The sequence below is a fragment of the Peromyscus leucopus genome, chromosome 5, assembly GCF_004664715.2.
Source record: "Peromyscus leucopus breed LL Stock chromosome 5, UCI_PerLeu_2.1, whole genome shotgun sequence".
Classification (NCBI taxonomy): domain Eukaryota; kingdom Metazoa; phylum Chordata; class Mammalia; order Rodentia; family Cricetidae; genus Peromyscus; species Peromyscus leucopus.
The window spans coordinates 77,855,954-77,871,731 of record NC_051067.1 but is presented as its reverse complement, the minus strand read 5'-3'; the positions used below and the strand labels follow the sequence as shown (position 1 = coordinate 77,871,731).

Sequence of the window (15,778 nt, the reverse complement as noted above, 5' to 3'; positions counted from 1 at the left end):
ATATTTGTTGAAATGAACAAGAACCCTACTAAAATCTAAAATCTTTGTGGACCTACATAACGCAAATTCTTCATCTAGCTTTTGGACTCTGAGGACCAATATATTAGGAGTATATGATGTTTTTGGCTAAAAACACCTTAAAAAAAACTTTGTCAACTGGATGTGCTAATGGTCCCAGAGGAATGCCACAATAAGAAAAATATTAGATTGAGAACATAAGTATCAACGCAGGCACAGTCTACATACATGCTGAGGGAAGCTGAAAATTCTGCCTTTGAGCACAATCTGGGTTCTGGCTGGGGCAGTGTTTGTGCTGATGGTTCGGCTGGTTGGAGACTTTCCTGAAATCCCATATAAAAAGTACTTTGTTTGCACACAGCATTCCATTTCTTCAGTTCTTCCCTGGAAATCCACTCAGGAACTCGGTCAGACTCAGGCACCCATCAAAAAAGTTGTAACGGGGACTGGTGACATGGCTCAGCCCCGCCACCAAGGCTCACCACTTGCGTTCCACCCCCAGAACCCACAAGTTGTCCCCCTGATCTCCACACACACAGCCTCTCACCACAGGATCAAATGTAAAGGCTTCACCCCTCCACCCTAGGCAAGAACTCCTCATGAATACATCCCTGGCCCTGAAGATGAGGTCTTCATTTTATTATTTTAGATACAGGGTCTCACCGTGAAGCCCCAGAACTCTCTACATAGATATAGACCGGACTGGCCTCAAACTTGTGAGGACCCCGTTTCTGCTGCCCGAGTGCTCGGGGTCACAGACGTGCTCCACAGTGCCTGGCTTCCCCGCCCCCCCTTTTTTTTTTCCATTTTAATTTAAAGCAGCAGGATGGACAGTCCCCAACGAGGACCGTCCTAGATGAGAGGGGATGTAGAAGAAAAGGCGTGCTTCTAACTGGCCAGCTTCCAACTAGCCTACCGGGAGGGGCGGCCCTCTCTCCTTCCAGGAGTGGGGTCGTGGCGGCCGCTCCAGGCCGCGGGCCCGGGGAGAGGAGAGGCGCAAACCCCGTCAGCCCCACAGAAGGGCCGGAGACGCACAGCCGCCTCGCGGGGATGCTCGGGGCGCAGCTCCGGTAACCGAAGCGTCCCGACGCCAACCGCCACCGCGGGAAACCAGTACGGCGGCAGGCGCGCGGGCCGAAGCCGCCGGCCGCCTCTGCGCCTGCGCGGCCGTGGGAAGCCCCGCCCCAACGGGCTCTCGGCGCGCGCCCGCTCATGGCGGCCGCCGCAGTGTGTGGTGTTTAGCGGGCGCGCGCGGCGGGCTCGAGGACGCGCGGGGCGGCGGCGGCGGCGGCAGGGGAGCCGGGCTGCCGGGCGGGCGCGCTCTCGAGGGCGGCGGCCCAGGGTGTCCCGTCGGTCTCGGCGCTGGGAGAGGTGGAGGCGCGGCCCGTGGCGGCGGCGGTGGCGGCGGCGGCGGCAGCTGGCGACCGGGCGCGTTAGACGGGGCCGGGTCCGCGGCGCGCTCTCCGCCCACAGGTAAGCGGGCGGCCTGGAGGGAGGAGCCGGCGGCGGCCCGGGGAGGGCCGGCGGGTCCCTCGCGGAGCCGCGGCGCCTTTGTCTCGGCCGCCCCGGGCGGGCCCAGCCGAGAGCGGCCGTGTGGGGCGGCGGCGGGCCGGCGGGCGCGCCGAGGCTCCGGCCCGCGCCCTCGCGCAGCCTTTGTTGTGCGGCCGGGTGTACGGCCAACATGGCGGAGGTCAGCCGCGCGCTACGCGGGCCGCGGCCGGGCCTCGCCTCGGCGGCTCCGGTCGGGCGGCCTTCCCCCGGACCTGCGCCTTCATTGTGCGGGGAAGAACGCAGCCTCCTCCCTTGTTTATGTCGCCACGAGCGAGCGCGCGGACGCCCGCCCGGGCCGCTCCAACCTTTAAGCATAAGCCTTGCTCCGCCCAGCTTCCTTTGCGGGATAGTTGGGGTCCTTCCTCCACGCTCCCAGATGCAACTTAGTGTGCACGCCCTGGGCCGCTGCGGAGCTCCGGTTCCTGGAAAGATAGGGAATTTGTTTACCCTGGCAGGAGTCACATTTGTGCATTCGCAAAATGAGGCCATGTAGTTGATTTGTCAAAGTCATTGGAAGCCCCGAGTGTGGATGTAGGACAGGGATCTTAACTGCTCTTCCTAGCGTTGAACATTTGCCATTTCTTGATAGGCGACTGTCAAGGGTGAAATGTTAACTCGTTGAAGCGTTAGGAGCACGGGCTCCGAACTCTGCTCTCCTGCTTTGAATCAAATCCTGCCCCACCGGTTTGTGACCTTGGGCAAGATTCCTGATTTCTTGGGTGCTTCATTTTCCTATTCTGCAAAATGGGTCTAACGGAGAGTATTTACCTCAAGACTGTTGAGAACTGATGAGATAGGAAATAGTTGAAGTGCAAAGAGCTCTTACAGTAAGTGCTCAGCAAATGATTACTGCTAAGGCTCTTGTCTCATAAAATACGCTTAACTTGTCTTGGCAGGGATGCGTTGGAAGTACGTAGACCAAAATATTTGGAATTATAAATCGTTAGTGCTTGAGTTTTGTTGTTAAATGAAAGGATTTTAGGGGACAGAATGACATGCTTTCTGAGATGGTGGAATTTTGGGACTTGAGTGATGGGGATATGAATTGGTGGATACTGTACATACATTCTGGAATTTGGAAAGTCAAATAGATTAAAATGAAGGTTCCTTTTGGCAGTTTTAGATTATGGATCAGTTCACTTTCAAGGACTTCAGTTACCTAACTTGGAAAAGTAGGACAGTGAATCCCTTTAATTAGTGTGGTTACCTGTGGTGTCACCGTCTCCTTCAGAAGCTGCTGTGACAAATGGAATGACTTAGTAACTGTCACAGAGAGATTGGCTCACGTGGTGGAGAGTGTATTTACCTGTGGGATAAGTTTGTGACTGGTAGATTTTCCCAAAGTGGATTACATAAATTACCCATACTTTTTTGTTTTGGAAATTTAAATAACAATACTGACTTCTGTAAATCTGAATAGGTTAGGTGCGATTTTGTTCAGACCTTTTTACTTAACATGGGTTTTGCCCGATTTGTTTTGAATTAGAATTAGTTTAAGAGACCCCTTTGGCATCTTTGCAGCATAGCTTTGTAACAGTATCTAAAACTGAAATACAGTGTAGCAAATTTGGGGAATTGCAAATTTGTCGGGATAGTGTCTCACAAAAAAAATTACATTTAGGAACAAATGTAATTCATTTTGCATCAGAATATCTCTCAAGTCTTCAGGAAATTCCTACACCAGAAAGCTGGGTTTGGTGGTAGAAACCTATACTCACATTACTTGCCTATGATTCCAACATTTGAGAGGCTGAGGTAGGAGAAAAATTTTAGACCAGCTAGGGACACACAACAACACACACACACACACACACACACACACACACACACACACATCTCAAAAAAATTGCTGTATTCTTATTATCTGTAATTCAGAAAAATATTCTATTTTGTTAAAAGTGGTAACAAGAGAAATAGCCAAATTTGCCAGTGATTGGAAGAGTAGAGTTTTGTTTTCAGTGTGTAAGTTATTTTGAAAACCAGTCTTACATAATGAAGGTAACAGAACAAGTTGAGTGACTTTGCATAGTTGTAGATGACTTACATCTTATTTTATGGTAGTTGATACACTCAACTTTAAAGACTGGACATTCTCTTAGCAAGATCTGTTCCAGATCTTTAAATAAAAATAGGAATTTCTACATGTAATCTGTAAAATATTTAAATGTTTGATGTATTTCATTTAGATCTTGCCTTCAGCCAGATCTGTATGAGAATTTTAGAGCTCACCCTTCCCTAGAAACAGACAAATATGGGAAAGAAATTTTCTTCTTTACAATAAATATAGTTACAGAGGCCAGAAGAGGGCAATCAGATCATTTGGAGCTGGAGTTATAGGTAGCTGTGAGCTCCTGACATGGATGACTGAACTGGGGTCCACTGGAAGAACAGCAAATGCTCTTAACAGCTGAGCCTTCTCTCCAGCCCTGCTTTAGCCATTCCTATGGCTGCCTAGTGTATCAGTGTAAATGAGCGTTGTTCTTATTAAACCTATGAAACCTGACTTGAAAGGCCTGCAAGATGGAGTCCCAAGTCCCTTGATGTGTTTAGTAAGTACAGCGCCTTGCCTGAGCTGGTCCCTACTGTTGCTTCCTTGCCTTGTTGGTGGACTGTGTGCTTCCAGGTCCCTGTTTCTACTAATTTCATAATAGCCTAGTCATCATTAGCCGAGCTCTTCCTGGACTCCCCACATTGAATTGGGCGCCATCTCTCCATATTCCCACAGTACTCTGCTTGTCTCCACTGCAGTGTCTCCTGAGCTGCTGTTTTTCTGTATAGTTCTTTGCTTCTCCAAATAGGCTGTGATGTCTTTGCAATTTAGCTTTGTTCGCCTGCTTGTTCAGCACTACGTTTTCATATAGTTGGTGCTCAGGAAATCAATGCTAAACGACTTCCATTGACTTAAATAGACTTTTCCAGCCTCATTCCAGCATGGCATCTCCGCCCTACTTATTCAAACTAGATTATTTTGTTCTTGAGTACTGTAGGTTTCTGTAGTATTTGGTGGTTGTGTGTAATCTTCAGTGTCTGCTTATGCTACTTTGGGAAGATTAGTTTCTCTGAGTCTTAGTTCCTAGTACTACTATGTGAATAGCTGTTAAATATATTACTCTACCCACCACCCAGGTCCTACTGTTGAAGTACCATTGTAATTGTGTGATTAAAAGGACAGGCCATTAAGAGTCAGACCTGCATGTGTCTTTTTCCCTGTCATTTGTCAGTTGTCTGAGATCCTTGAGAGCAGAGATACTGCCTACATCTCCATTAAAAAACAATGCCTATACACACAGCTTAAATAATTAAAATTGCAGCAAGATATTTCTAAATATTAGCCTTACATTTGAGTGGAGAAATAAAATTACAAGTTATTTTATGTCCTATAAAAGGAGTCACAGGTACTGAAGTAGAGACAGGGTGGAGGGACAGCTGCTGTTTGGGGTGGTAACGTTTAAAGGAAGAGGAAGAACTGGAGCTAGCCCTTTGAAGCAGGGGAGCAGCCTAGTAAAGGTCCTTGAGGCTGGAGAATTTGGAGTGCTTAAGAAGCTGGAAGAATGTCACTGAAATGAAATGATGGATTGAGGAAGCAGGCAGGTGGTGGGGGGGGGGGTGGTGGGGGTGGGGTGGGGGGTGGTGGTGGGTGGTGGTGGTGGTCAGATTTTGTTGAGTCAGCAAGAAATGTGAATTTTCCGAGTCCCGAGGAAACTCAAAAAGGTTTCCTTACAAGGATAACATAATCCACTGACTTTTAAAGATTGCTTTAAACCGGGTAGTGATTGTGGTGAATGCCTTTAATCCCAGCACTAGGGAGGCAGAGGCAGGTGGATCTCTGAGTTTGAGGCCAGCCTGATCTACAGAAAGAGTTTCAGGACAGCCAGGGCTACACAGAGAAACCCTGTCTTGAAAAAGCAACACACACACACACACACACACACACACACACACACACACACCCCAAAAAAAAGATTGCTTTAAGCTGTTTGGAGACTTTAATTTCTTATAATCCATGATAGTTGATTATGACTTGGATTAAAGAGCTGGCAGTGAAGATGAACAAAGTAGATGGATTTCAGATATATTTTGATATGTAATAATAACATCTTGCTGATAGGTTGATGTGAGAGGTAGGAAAAGGAAGGAATGAAGATTTCTGGCTATAGTGACTCTGGGTTGTATTGCCACTTGTCAAGATGAAAAAGACTGGAGGAGAGGATGAGCCAGGATGGCAGTAAAATTCAGAGTTGTCATGTGCTTGAGTTGAGATGTCTATGCAATTGGAGGGAGAAAGAACACAATAGGCATGCAGTGGCTTAGAAGCCAAATGGGGGCTCTTAGTGCATCGTTGTGTTGGAAAGACCTGGTCCAAGAGGGAAGTGTAACATTTAGAAGCAAGAAGATAGCAAGTAGGATTCTTCTTGAATTCTCAAGGGAGAGAAGTTAGCCTGTAGGCTTGATGGAGAGAAGATAAGGTAGTTTTGACTTTGGTGGTTTCTGCTGTCTTTTCTGAAAGTAGGAGAGGTGAAACCCTCAGTGAAAGCAGGAACTGTATGTTGCAGGTCAGAGGTATAGACATGGGTTGAGCATCTGTGCAGGGTGAAAGGAGCTGCTTGCTGTTCAAGGAGATCCTAGGAGAATACTAAAGTGATTGAATGATGTACTTTGGTTCTTAAATGTATGCTTTCTGATTGACATTTTACATAACTACATATAGAAAGGTGCTCAAATCATGTGCAGGCCTTGAATTTTCACAAAGTGAACTCCTGTTGTAACCATTCCCTGGAGTTAAGAACATTACCAGAACAAGAAACCCCTTTTCCTCATCTAATTACCGCTCCCGACAGGAGGCACCTCTTGTCATTGAATGCCAAAGATGGAATTTATTTGCTTTTGAGCTTTCTCTGAATGGATTAATGCTGCATGTGCTCCTTCCCATCTGTTTTACTTCTTGAGTTTGTTCCTGACAAGGTCACCAGCCAAATGACATAGCATCCCAGTACTTAACACATCTTATGCATCCTTGCTGTAAGTCAACAGAAAGTGCAGTTTGAATAATGTTGATAAAGTCTGACCAAGTGATTCTGGCAAAGACTTTTCATTAAGTTTGGTTTTTTTTTTTTTTTTTTTTTGTAGATTTTTTGTTTGTTTGGAACAAAGGTTTGGGCACATGAACCAGAAGGAGAAAAACTAATTTATATTTATAAGCAGAGACTGACAGTGATAAATATTTCTTTCCCTCCTTTTCCCCTCTTCTCTTTCCTTTTTGGTTTTCTGTGAGATGTTCTTGCTCTGTAGCTGGAACTCTTGGAACTGGAGTTACAGGTGGCTGTGAGCTGCCATATGAGTGCTGGGAACCAAACCTGTGTCCTCTGCAAGAGCAGTAAGTACTTTTAAGCCTCTGTGCAGCTCCCTGTTTATTGAAGGTTTTCTCTTTTACAACATTTATTTATTTTCTTTGTGTGGGTTTGTCTATGAGTATGCTGTGCCCTCAGAGCCAGAGGAGGGCATTGGATCTCCTGTAGTTGGAGTTGTAGGTGGTTGTGAACTGCCCAGTGTGGGTGCTGGGAGCTGAACTCAGATTCTCTGCAAGAGCAGACATGCTCTTAACCATGGAGCCATCTCTAGCCTCAGCCATAAATATTTTAAAGTTAACTTCCTTGACCTGACTGAAATTGGCATTTCCCATTAAATGTTAGATAACTGCTAGTAACTGTTGAGCTGGCTATCTCAAAAGGAGTCGGTGCTTATAAGTCTTGGTATCTTTCTTACAACTTGATACTTGTGATGGTAGGTACATTTGCCCCATGCCCTCTGTGCTAATTCTATTCTAGACTTTTCTTCCCTCTACTTGTTATTATTGTTGTTGTTTGGGGCACTGGGGAGAAGTCTAGAGCCCCAGGCATGCTAGGAAAGTGCTCTACCACTGAGTTTTGTTCCCAGACACCTTACCAATTTTAGCAGTAGATTCACATTTAAATCACTTTTTTTTTTTTTTTTTCTTTTTGAGATAGGGTTTCTCTGTGTAGCCCTGGCTGTATGGGACTGTATGGAACTCGATCTATAGACTAGCCTGGTCTTGAACTCACAGAGATCCACCTGCCTCTGGCTCCCGAGTGCTGGGACTGAAGGTGTGCTGCACCACGCCCCGTTTAAACCACTTTCTTTCTTTTTTTTTTTTTTTTTTTTTTTTTTTTTGGTTTTTCGAGACAGGGTTTCTCTGTGTAGCTTTGCGCCTTTCCTGGAACTCACTTGTAGCCCAGGCTGGCCTGGAACTCACAGAGATCCGCCTGGCTCTGCCTCCCGAGTGCTGGGATTAAAGGCGTGTGCCACCAGTACCCGGCAAGGAAGAGCTGCTTTTAGCTAATTCCTTTTTATACATGTTGTAGGCGTTTGTGTTCATATACCTTTGCCAACATGTGAATCAAAAGAAAGGCCCTTGGAAGAAAATGTGCTAGATCACAGAGATATACACTTAATATTGTGGTATAAACTGCTTAATTGTGAGCACCTTTTACATAAGTATGTCTCAAAGAGTTGGAAAATTCCCTACATTTTTGCCAAGAGTTAAGACAAAAATCTTTGAAAACAAATTTATATATGTCATTTCTTTACTTTTTGAACTTTCCCTTTGGTTGAAAAGTTTTATATATAGTATAGAATTCACAAGGTTTTTGTGTGTTTCTGTTTTGTTATGAGACAGGGTCGTACCGTGTAGCACAGATTGGAACTCACTGTGTAGTCCTGTCTGGCTAACTTACAGCCATTCCCCTGTCTCTGCTTCCCAGTCACTGAGATAGCAGGTGTGAGCCACTATGCCTAACTTCTCAAGAGTTTTGTTTTGCTGTATTTGGGATAGAACTTAGGGCCTCTCAAATGCCAGGCAAATGTTCTGCCAGTGAGCTTTACAAAAGCCTACTCACAGCCCCCTACAAGGGTTTTGTTTTTTTAAATTCATGTCTTTCATATTTTGCCTGCATGTACCAGGTATATGCCTACTTCCTGAGGAGACCAAAAGAAGGCATTGGATCCCCTGGAACTGGAGATACAGTTGTGAACTGTGCTATGTGGGTGCTGGGATCCTAGGTCCTCAGGAAGAAAAGCCTGTGTGCTCTTAACCCTGAGCCATTTCTCCAGCTCTCTGCAAGGTTTTAAAAGAAGGATGACTCCCCATTTCTTTTTCAGAAACAGCTAGGCTTAGTTGATTTTTTTTTTTTTGGTTTTTCGAGACAGGGTTTCTCTGTGTAGCTTTGCGCCTTTCCTGGAGCTCACTTGGTAGCCCAGGCTGGCCTCGAACTCACAGAGATCCGCCTGGCTCTGCCTCCCGAGTACTGGGATTAAAGGCGTGCGCCACCAACGCCCGGCCTAGTTGATTATTTTTGTACTTATTGTCTATTGATTTCCTGCTGTGGATGAAGTGAGGGCCCTTCCTCCCCCTGCCCCCCAGCCTGGCTGGAAAGGTTGCTTATAATTGCATCTATATAGTAGACAATGATTTCCCCCTTGCACTCTTAAAGTTTTATTTCTTACAGCTAAAACCCTCTTTTTATTTTAAGCTTTACTTTGTTTTCTGTGCTTTACTGTAACTGTCACCACATCCCTTGCTACTTTTCTAAATATTCAAGTTGCTTGCAGGCTGCAGACTGTAGGTCACTGCCTTCTCTAGCCTAAGTTGTCATTCTTAGAGCCCCTTTACTGCACTGAATTTATTTCAGGCTCTGTTTACTGCAACCCCTGTTCCTTCTTGCTTCATTTCCTTGAATTTGAAGAGCTTGTCCAGTTTCCTGAGAACGTATGTAGAAGAGGTAGTATTTCAAAACGTTGCATCATTATTTTGCTCTCAGCACTCCCAGCAAAGTTTGATCTAGATAATTATTTTCTTCAAGAATTTAAAAAGCAATGCCATATTGCTTCGTAACTGGATATTCAAAAGTGCAATGCTTCTGTGCTTTCTACTTACCCATCCAGCAAATGTATTTTGAGGTGATGCTGTGTGTCCTAAATCTTGTTTTAAGCATTTGAGGTACATCATTGAACTAGACAAATTTCACCTTCCAAATAAGGGTGAATGGGCCTGGAGCAATTAACATAAGTAAATTGTATAGTATATAAAAAGTAATGCAGTCTAAGGAATAAACATTAGAGATGCCTGGGAAGTAAGGAGAGAAGAAAAGAGGTGTAGAGGCTTTAGGAGTGCACAAAAGAGGAGTTAGTAGTGAGGCACAGGGTTGCTTTTTTTTTTTTTATTACATTTTAGTGTGGGGGTGTACACATGTCCATGTGACATGATAATGCGTGTGTAAGCAAGATGATACCCTGTAGGAGTTGGTTCTTTTCCTTCCACTTAAGTATGGGTCCTGGGGATTGAACTCAGGATTGAACTGTCCTTGAATGAGGACCTTTTTTTTTTTTTTTTAAATTTTATGTACATTGGTGCTTTGCCTGCATATATGTCTGTGTGAGGATGTCAGATCCCCTAGAACTAGAGTTACAGACAGTTGTAAGTTGCCATGTGGGTGCTGGGACTTGAGCCCGGGTCCTCTGGAAGAACATCCAGTGCTCTTAACTACTGAGCCATCTTTCCAGCCTGCTTGAATGAGGTTCTTGCTGCTTCATCCTCCTGAGTTGCAGACATGCCCCACCATGCTCAGATGAGGTTACAATTTAAAATAGAGAAACAAGGTTGGTCTCATTGAGGAGGTAATGTATGAATGAAGATTTGAATCTAGGAGAAAAGTGTTTGAAGACAGAAGGTCCACTGAAACAACCTAGCTTTGTTATGGAAGAGTGAGGAGAAAGAAGTGATCGATACAGAGTATTGCAGACACATCATCATATTGTTTAGGGCCTTACAGGCCATTTATAGGATTTTAGTTTTCAATCTGTATGTGCAGTCATGGGAAGATATGGAGCAGAGGAGTGAGATAATGTGATATAAATTTGGATTGGACTAAGCTTGCTGTGCTTGAACATATTAGTGGATGAATGTGGGAGACAAAGATGGAAAGAGAGGAAGGCTGGATTAGGAAGATGTTGTAATCTTCCAGGTGTCATCTTAGACCAGATGGTAGTATAGAGATGTTGAGGAATGGTTAGATTCTTACATGACTTTTAAGGAGAGACAATAAGATTGACTGGTTGTTTTAGGTATATGGTGTAAAAGAGGGGTGACTTAAGTCTCCTGATCTTCCACCTCTTCCTCTCATGTGCTGATATTACAGACAGCTGGGCTTTTTTTTTTTTTTTTTTTTAATTTAAATTTGGGCTAGGGATATACTTTTTAAAAGTTACTTTTTGAACTTACAATTAACATCATTTCCCCCTTTCTCTTCTCCCTCAACCCTTCCATGCACCCTTCACTTCAACTCATGGCCTCTTTTTCTTTAATTGTTTAGTTGTGTACATTACATAATATATAAATAAAACTTGCTCAGTTTGTATAATGCTACTCTGTGTATGATCTCAGAGTTGACCACTTGGTATTGGATAACCAATTGTGGGGGAGGCTTCTTTACTGGGAACAACCATTTTTTTCTCCTCTCAGCATTCCCCCATTTGCCTGTAGTTCTTTTTCTAGGATTGAGGCTCCCTGTGAGTTTCCCCAATGTCCAGTGGTGGTGTCATTGTTCAGATCTTGTTTAGGTAGCCATGTTGCTGAGACTTCATGGGTGTAGCTTCCGACATTTCTAGGAGACAGAGTCTCTCGGAAGACTGACAAACTCTTGTTTTTTGTCTCCAAATTTTTCCACCCCTCTTCCCTCTTCTCTGGTGATCCTTGAGCTTTAGGTTCAGGAGTTCTGTTGCAGATGGTTCAGTTGGGACTGGCACCACACGATCGCGTGTTCTCTGGAGTTCGGTTGGTTTTAGTTTTCTGTAATGGTCAGTTGCAAAGAGAATTTCCTTTGATGAGGGGTGAGAACACTTATCTGTATATAAGAAGAAATACTTAGAATGCAATTAGGAATTATGTTGGCTTAGTAAAGTGGAGCTGTAGGTTCTTCTCCAAGATCCATGATTTTACTAGCCCTAGGTGATTGGCTAGGTTTCCAGTCCCAGGCATGATTCCCTCTTGTTGAGTGAGTCTTAAGTCCAATTAGAGAGCTGTTGGTTACTGCCAAGGTAGTCATGCCACTGCACTCGGTGGTTACTTTGGTCCATGGGTGTCATAGCTGTATGGGAGTATTGGATGCTTCCTGCCTTTGGAAGCCTGCATGGCATCTTCTGGTACCATGAATGCTAGTCCTCAGAGGAGACTTTCAGGTCAGGTCTAGTTCAGGTCCTCTGGGTCCTGTGTCCAAAGTACATGGTGTCTTCAAAAATAGGGATTTAACCTTGCACCTCTGTGAGGCAACCAAGGACAATAGCAATAGCCTGTAATGTTTTGGGAGTCTATTGGACAACCCTGACCAACAACTCAAAAGATTTCATGCATGGTGTTGGGATTTTTGCTAGATATGCTATGGTTCTTGTGGGAGCATTGTTAGCCCAGAAGGAAAAATTTCATTTAAACTATACACACACACACACACACACACACACACACACAGAGATTTATATGTATTATGTATAATTTCAGTAGATAGATAATAAATGATTCCTTAAGACTTTCTGACAGACTTCCTGTTATTTTACCCTCCTGTAGTTTATCTCCCTCCTCCATAATTAAAGGCCCTCCCGGTTTTTACCATTTCTTCCACAAAATCACTTATAATCTGTTTCCTCTTTGTTGCTCTTCCCCCCTTTCCACAGTCCCCTTTACTTCCCTAGTTTCTGAGGTTACTCCAGGTTTTATACTCACATCTGAAGATTTGAAGTTAGGAGCCTCAGATGAGAGAGAACTTGCAGTTCACCCCTCTCAATGTTATCTTTTCTAGTTCTCTCCATTTGCCGGTCTAGACTCTGGTGAAGGATGTACCTAGAGATACAAATTAAAGTTCTTGGAGAATTTAAAGAATCATACAAGTTACCAGTGTAAGAAAAGGTGGCTGTGGGCAACTCTGACGTTCAGGAGTTAGGAGAGAAAATGAGTAATCAAAGGATGGTGAAAAGGATAGAAAGTCATCAGTTAGTGATTAAAGTTTATAAGGCAGGAGGCTGACGGTTCACAACTTGCAAACAAAATGTCCTGAAATATTGGATACTGTGTGCTAAATTTATGTCTTAAGGCAGTTGTGGAATGAGCTGGTCAGCATGCTGGCAGTTGGTTCTGGAGGTCAGAATAGCTGGCTGGGATCCGGGTTAGTTGATAGCATTTTTGCCTAGCATGAAGCTCTGAGTTCGATCCACAGGACTTGATAAAACTGGGCATGGTGGCAGGAGGCTCAAGAATTTACATAGTGAGTTAGAGACTAGTCTGGACTACATGAAACACACTCTCTCTCTCTCTCTCTCTCTCTCTTCTCTCTCTCTCTCTCTCTCTCTCTCTCTCTCTCTTCTCTCTCTCTCTCTCTCTCTCTCTCTCTCTCGCGCGCACACACACACACACACACACACACACACACACACACACACACGGTTTTATTAGAGAGCTCAATGTCTAGGCCAGTTTGTCTCATTGAACCCCAAAATAGTTCAAATTCTGGTGTTTCTTTGGATTTGGGGATATTTGCATAGACTTTGTGAGTTAAGCATTTCTCATCTAGAAATCTGAAATGCCTCAAAATTAAAAAGCGTTTAAGTGTCATATCATTTTGGATTTTGAATTTATTGATGCTTTGTGTGTGTCTAGACAGCCTGTTGGGGGTGAAGGCTACCTAAAATCAACATATATTGCATTTCATGTGTGTCACTAAATATCAGAACACAGCAGAGAGTTCACACAGCCCAAGTGGAAAAGGCAAGACCTTCAGATGTCGAGAGTCAGTCAGTTGTCTGACTTCTCAAAACTTTCTTGAGATACTGTGGTTGTAACAGAAAAGGTACCACATTTATTTTTCCTGGTAAATGGGAAAGGGAAAAATCTATTATGGTATTTCCCTATATTTGTTATTTTAGTTACTGAAGTTTCATTTATCTGTGATCATATGTCTCAAAAATATATGGAAAATTCTCGAGAGAATACATGAATTTCAGATTTGTATGATGGAATCACTTGAGTCATGAATTACCCTCATCTAGTGTGTCCATGTTGTATGTGCTACCTGCAGCCAACTAAGTTATCATACCATCTACCAACAAGATAGATTGTTATGGCATTACAGTGAGTAAGTCTGAATAGTCCTTGTTTTACTTAAAAAGTGGCTTAAAAAGAGGGCTAGAGAGAGAGAGCTCAGCAGTTAAGAGCATTGGCTGCTCTTCCATAGGACCCAGGTTTGAGTCCTAGCACCCACATGGTAGCTTCTGGCAGTCACTCCAGTTCCAGGATATCTGAAATCCTCTTCTGGCCTCCATAGGCAATAGACACACACATGGTGCAGAGACATACACACAAGCAAAACATTTATACACATAGAATTTTAAGAAAAAGAAAATTTAAACACTAGCTCAGAAATCTAAGAGTTTTATTACTGGTGATTAAGATCTTGAGAGGGTAGAAACAGCTTTCTTTAAATGAAAAGATCAAGCTCTTGATTTAATAGGGAAGAAAAGTTATCAGAGAACACATAGAGTAAATTACTGGTAGTCTCTTAATTGTGCCTAATTTTAATTTAAACTTTGTCACAGGTCTGTATATAATATATATGTATATACTACCCCAAACCACAATATATGTAGTGTGCAATACTGTCCACAATCTCTAGCATCAACTGGGTTTTGGATCTGCTCATGAATAAGGAAGGAAAAAGACTCGGTGGATGGTAAAGTGTTTTGTTTGGGGAATGCTAATACTTCGTTTTTGACATTATGTAGACAAATTGTGTGTGCTGTGTACAGAACTGACTACAGTGGTGAAGTTATGACTGTACCTTTCTTACAGTGAAGTCTGATGTTTGCAGGGCTCCACGTACTTAAAGCACTCAGTCCTGGTGACAGTCATTTAGTTCTCCTTGGTATAAGCTAATGACAGATCACTTTTTGTTTGGCTAAGAAAGACAGTAGGAAGAGGTTTAGGGGATTCACAGTGATGTAACATTTAGCAGGCTTACTTCTGTCTGCAATGCCTTCTTTGGTTGGTTGAGTTTTTGTTTGTTTGTTTATTTGTTTTTGAGACAGGGTCTCTATGTAGCTCTGGCTGGCTGAGAACTCACCTGCTTTTGCTTGCTGGGATTAAAGGCACAAGTTGTTACGATGCCTGGTTTACATGCTCTTTTGATGTTTCAAAGGGATTCCTTAAAACTTACTTTGTCTTTCTCATCACCCATTCCCCTCCCCCAAGAGAGGGTGACTATGCTTCCTTTACAAGGAAAATGGAAATCTGTTTTTTTCTTAGCCTTCTCCAGCCTGACTATATGTATATACTTTCTTCTGTTGATATAGAAGAAGTTCCTTTATTTTCTCAGGCACTGAGAGATGTGCACAGAGTTGTGTATCTGCTCAATCTGTCTTTTTAGTTTTTGAGACAGGATCTCACTAAGTTGCCCAGGCTGGCCTTGAACTCACTTTTCTTGTCTGTTTGCTCAGCCTCCCATGTAGCTGGGATTACTGGCCAGACCCAGCAGGCCTGGATATATGGGGGAAGTTCTCTCTTGCAACAGTCTGGTTCTTACTAAGAATGTTACTGCTTTGCTGTTTCTTGTGCTCGCTCTCCTTCCCTGTTTACTGGCTCTAATGCTTGCAGTATTCTGGTATCTCCTATTTAAAGACAGAAAAGAAGTTTAAAGTTTCAGCCTTCCAGCTACCATGCACTTGCTTCTCTTTATGGTCTTCTTAAGTGCTACTCTCAGAGCACACCCTCCTCAACCTTCTGTGTGACTCTACTCTATTGTATCTCCAAGGCTGCTCTTGATGAAGTCCCCTCTAGGTGGCCTGGATTGGGGCTATTTCCTTACCATGTGATTACTACCTTGCTGAAGGGAGTAGGGTGAAAGACCCCTTTTGCTTTACTTTTAAGAACCTGAACCTCAGCTGGGTGGTGGTGGCCCACACCTTTAATCCCAGCACTCGGGAGGCAGAGGCAGGCGGATCTCTTTTGAGTCCAGCCTCGTCTACAGAAAGACTTCCAGAAGAGCCAGGGCTACACAGAGAAATCCTGTCTCAAAAACCAAACCAAACCAAACACAAACAAACAAACAAACAAACAAAACCCAACAATTACAAAGCCCTTAACCTCGATAGGTAG

At 43.8% G+C, this 15,778-nt stretch overlaps 2 protein-coding genes across 3 annotated transcripts in view; one reads left to right on the top strand and one right to left on the bottom strand.

Moving 5' to 3' along the window:
• Nucleotides 1–626: 626 nt before the first annotated feature.
• On the bottom strand, nt 627–2,200 carry LOC114709960 (serine/arginine repetitive matrix protein 3-like). Its single transcript, XM_028893965.2, has one exon. It carries the CDS (start codon nt 2,056–2,058, stop codon nt 931–933), a length of 1,128 nt encoding a protein of 375 aa, XP_028749798.2. The 5' UTR covers nt 2,059–2,200; the 3' UTR covers nt 627–930.
• The window catches only part of Siah1 (siah E3 ubiquitin protein ligase 1), a 27,796-nt gene continuing 13,341 nt past the window's right edge, over nt 1,324–15,778 (top strand). Inside the window, exon 1 of one of the 2 annotated variants that reach the window (XM_028893974.1) lies at nt 1,324–1,491. The gene's annotated coding sequence lies outside the window, so the exon portion shown is untranslated. Of the gene's footprint in view, nt 1,492–6,920; nt 6,944–15,778 lie in introns of those variants that run through there. The other variant, XM_028893975.2, reaches the window with a different exon arrangement.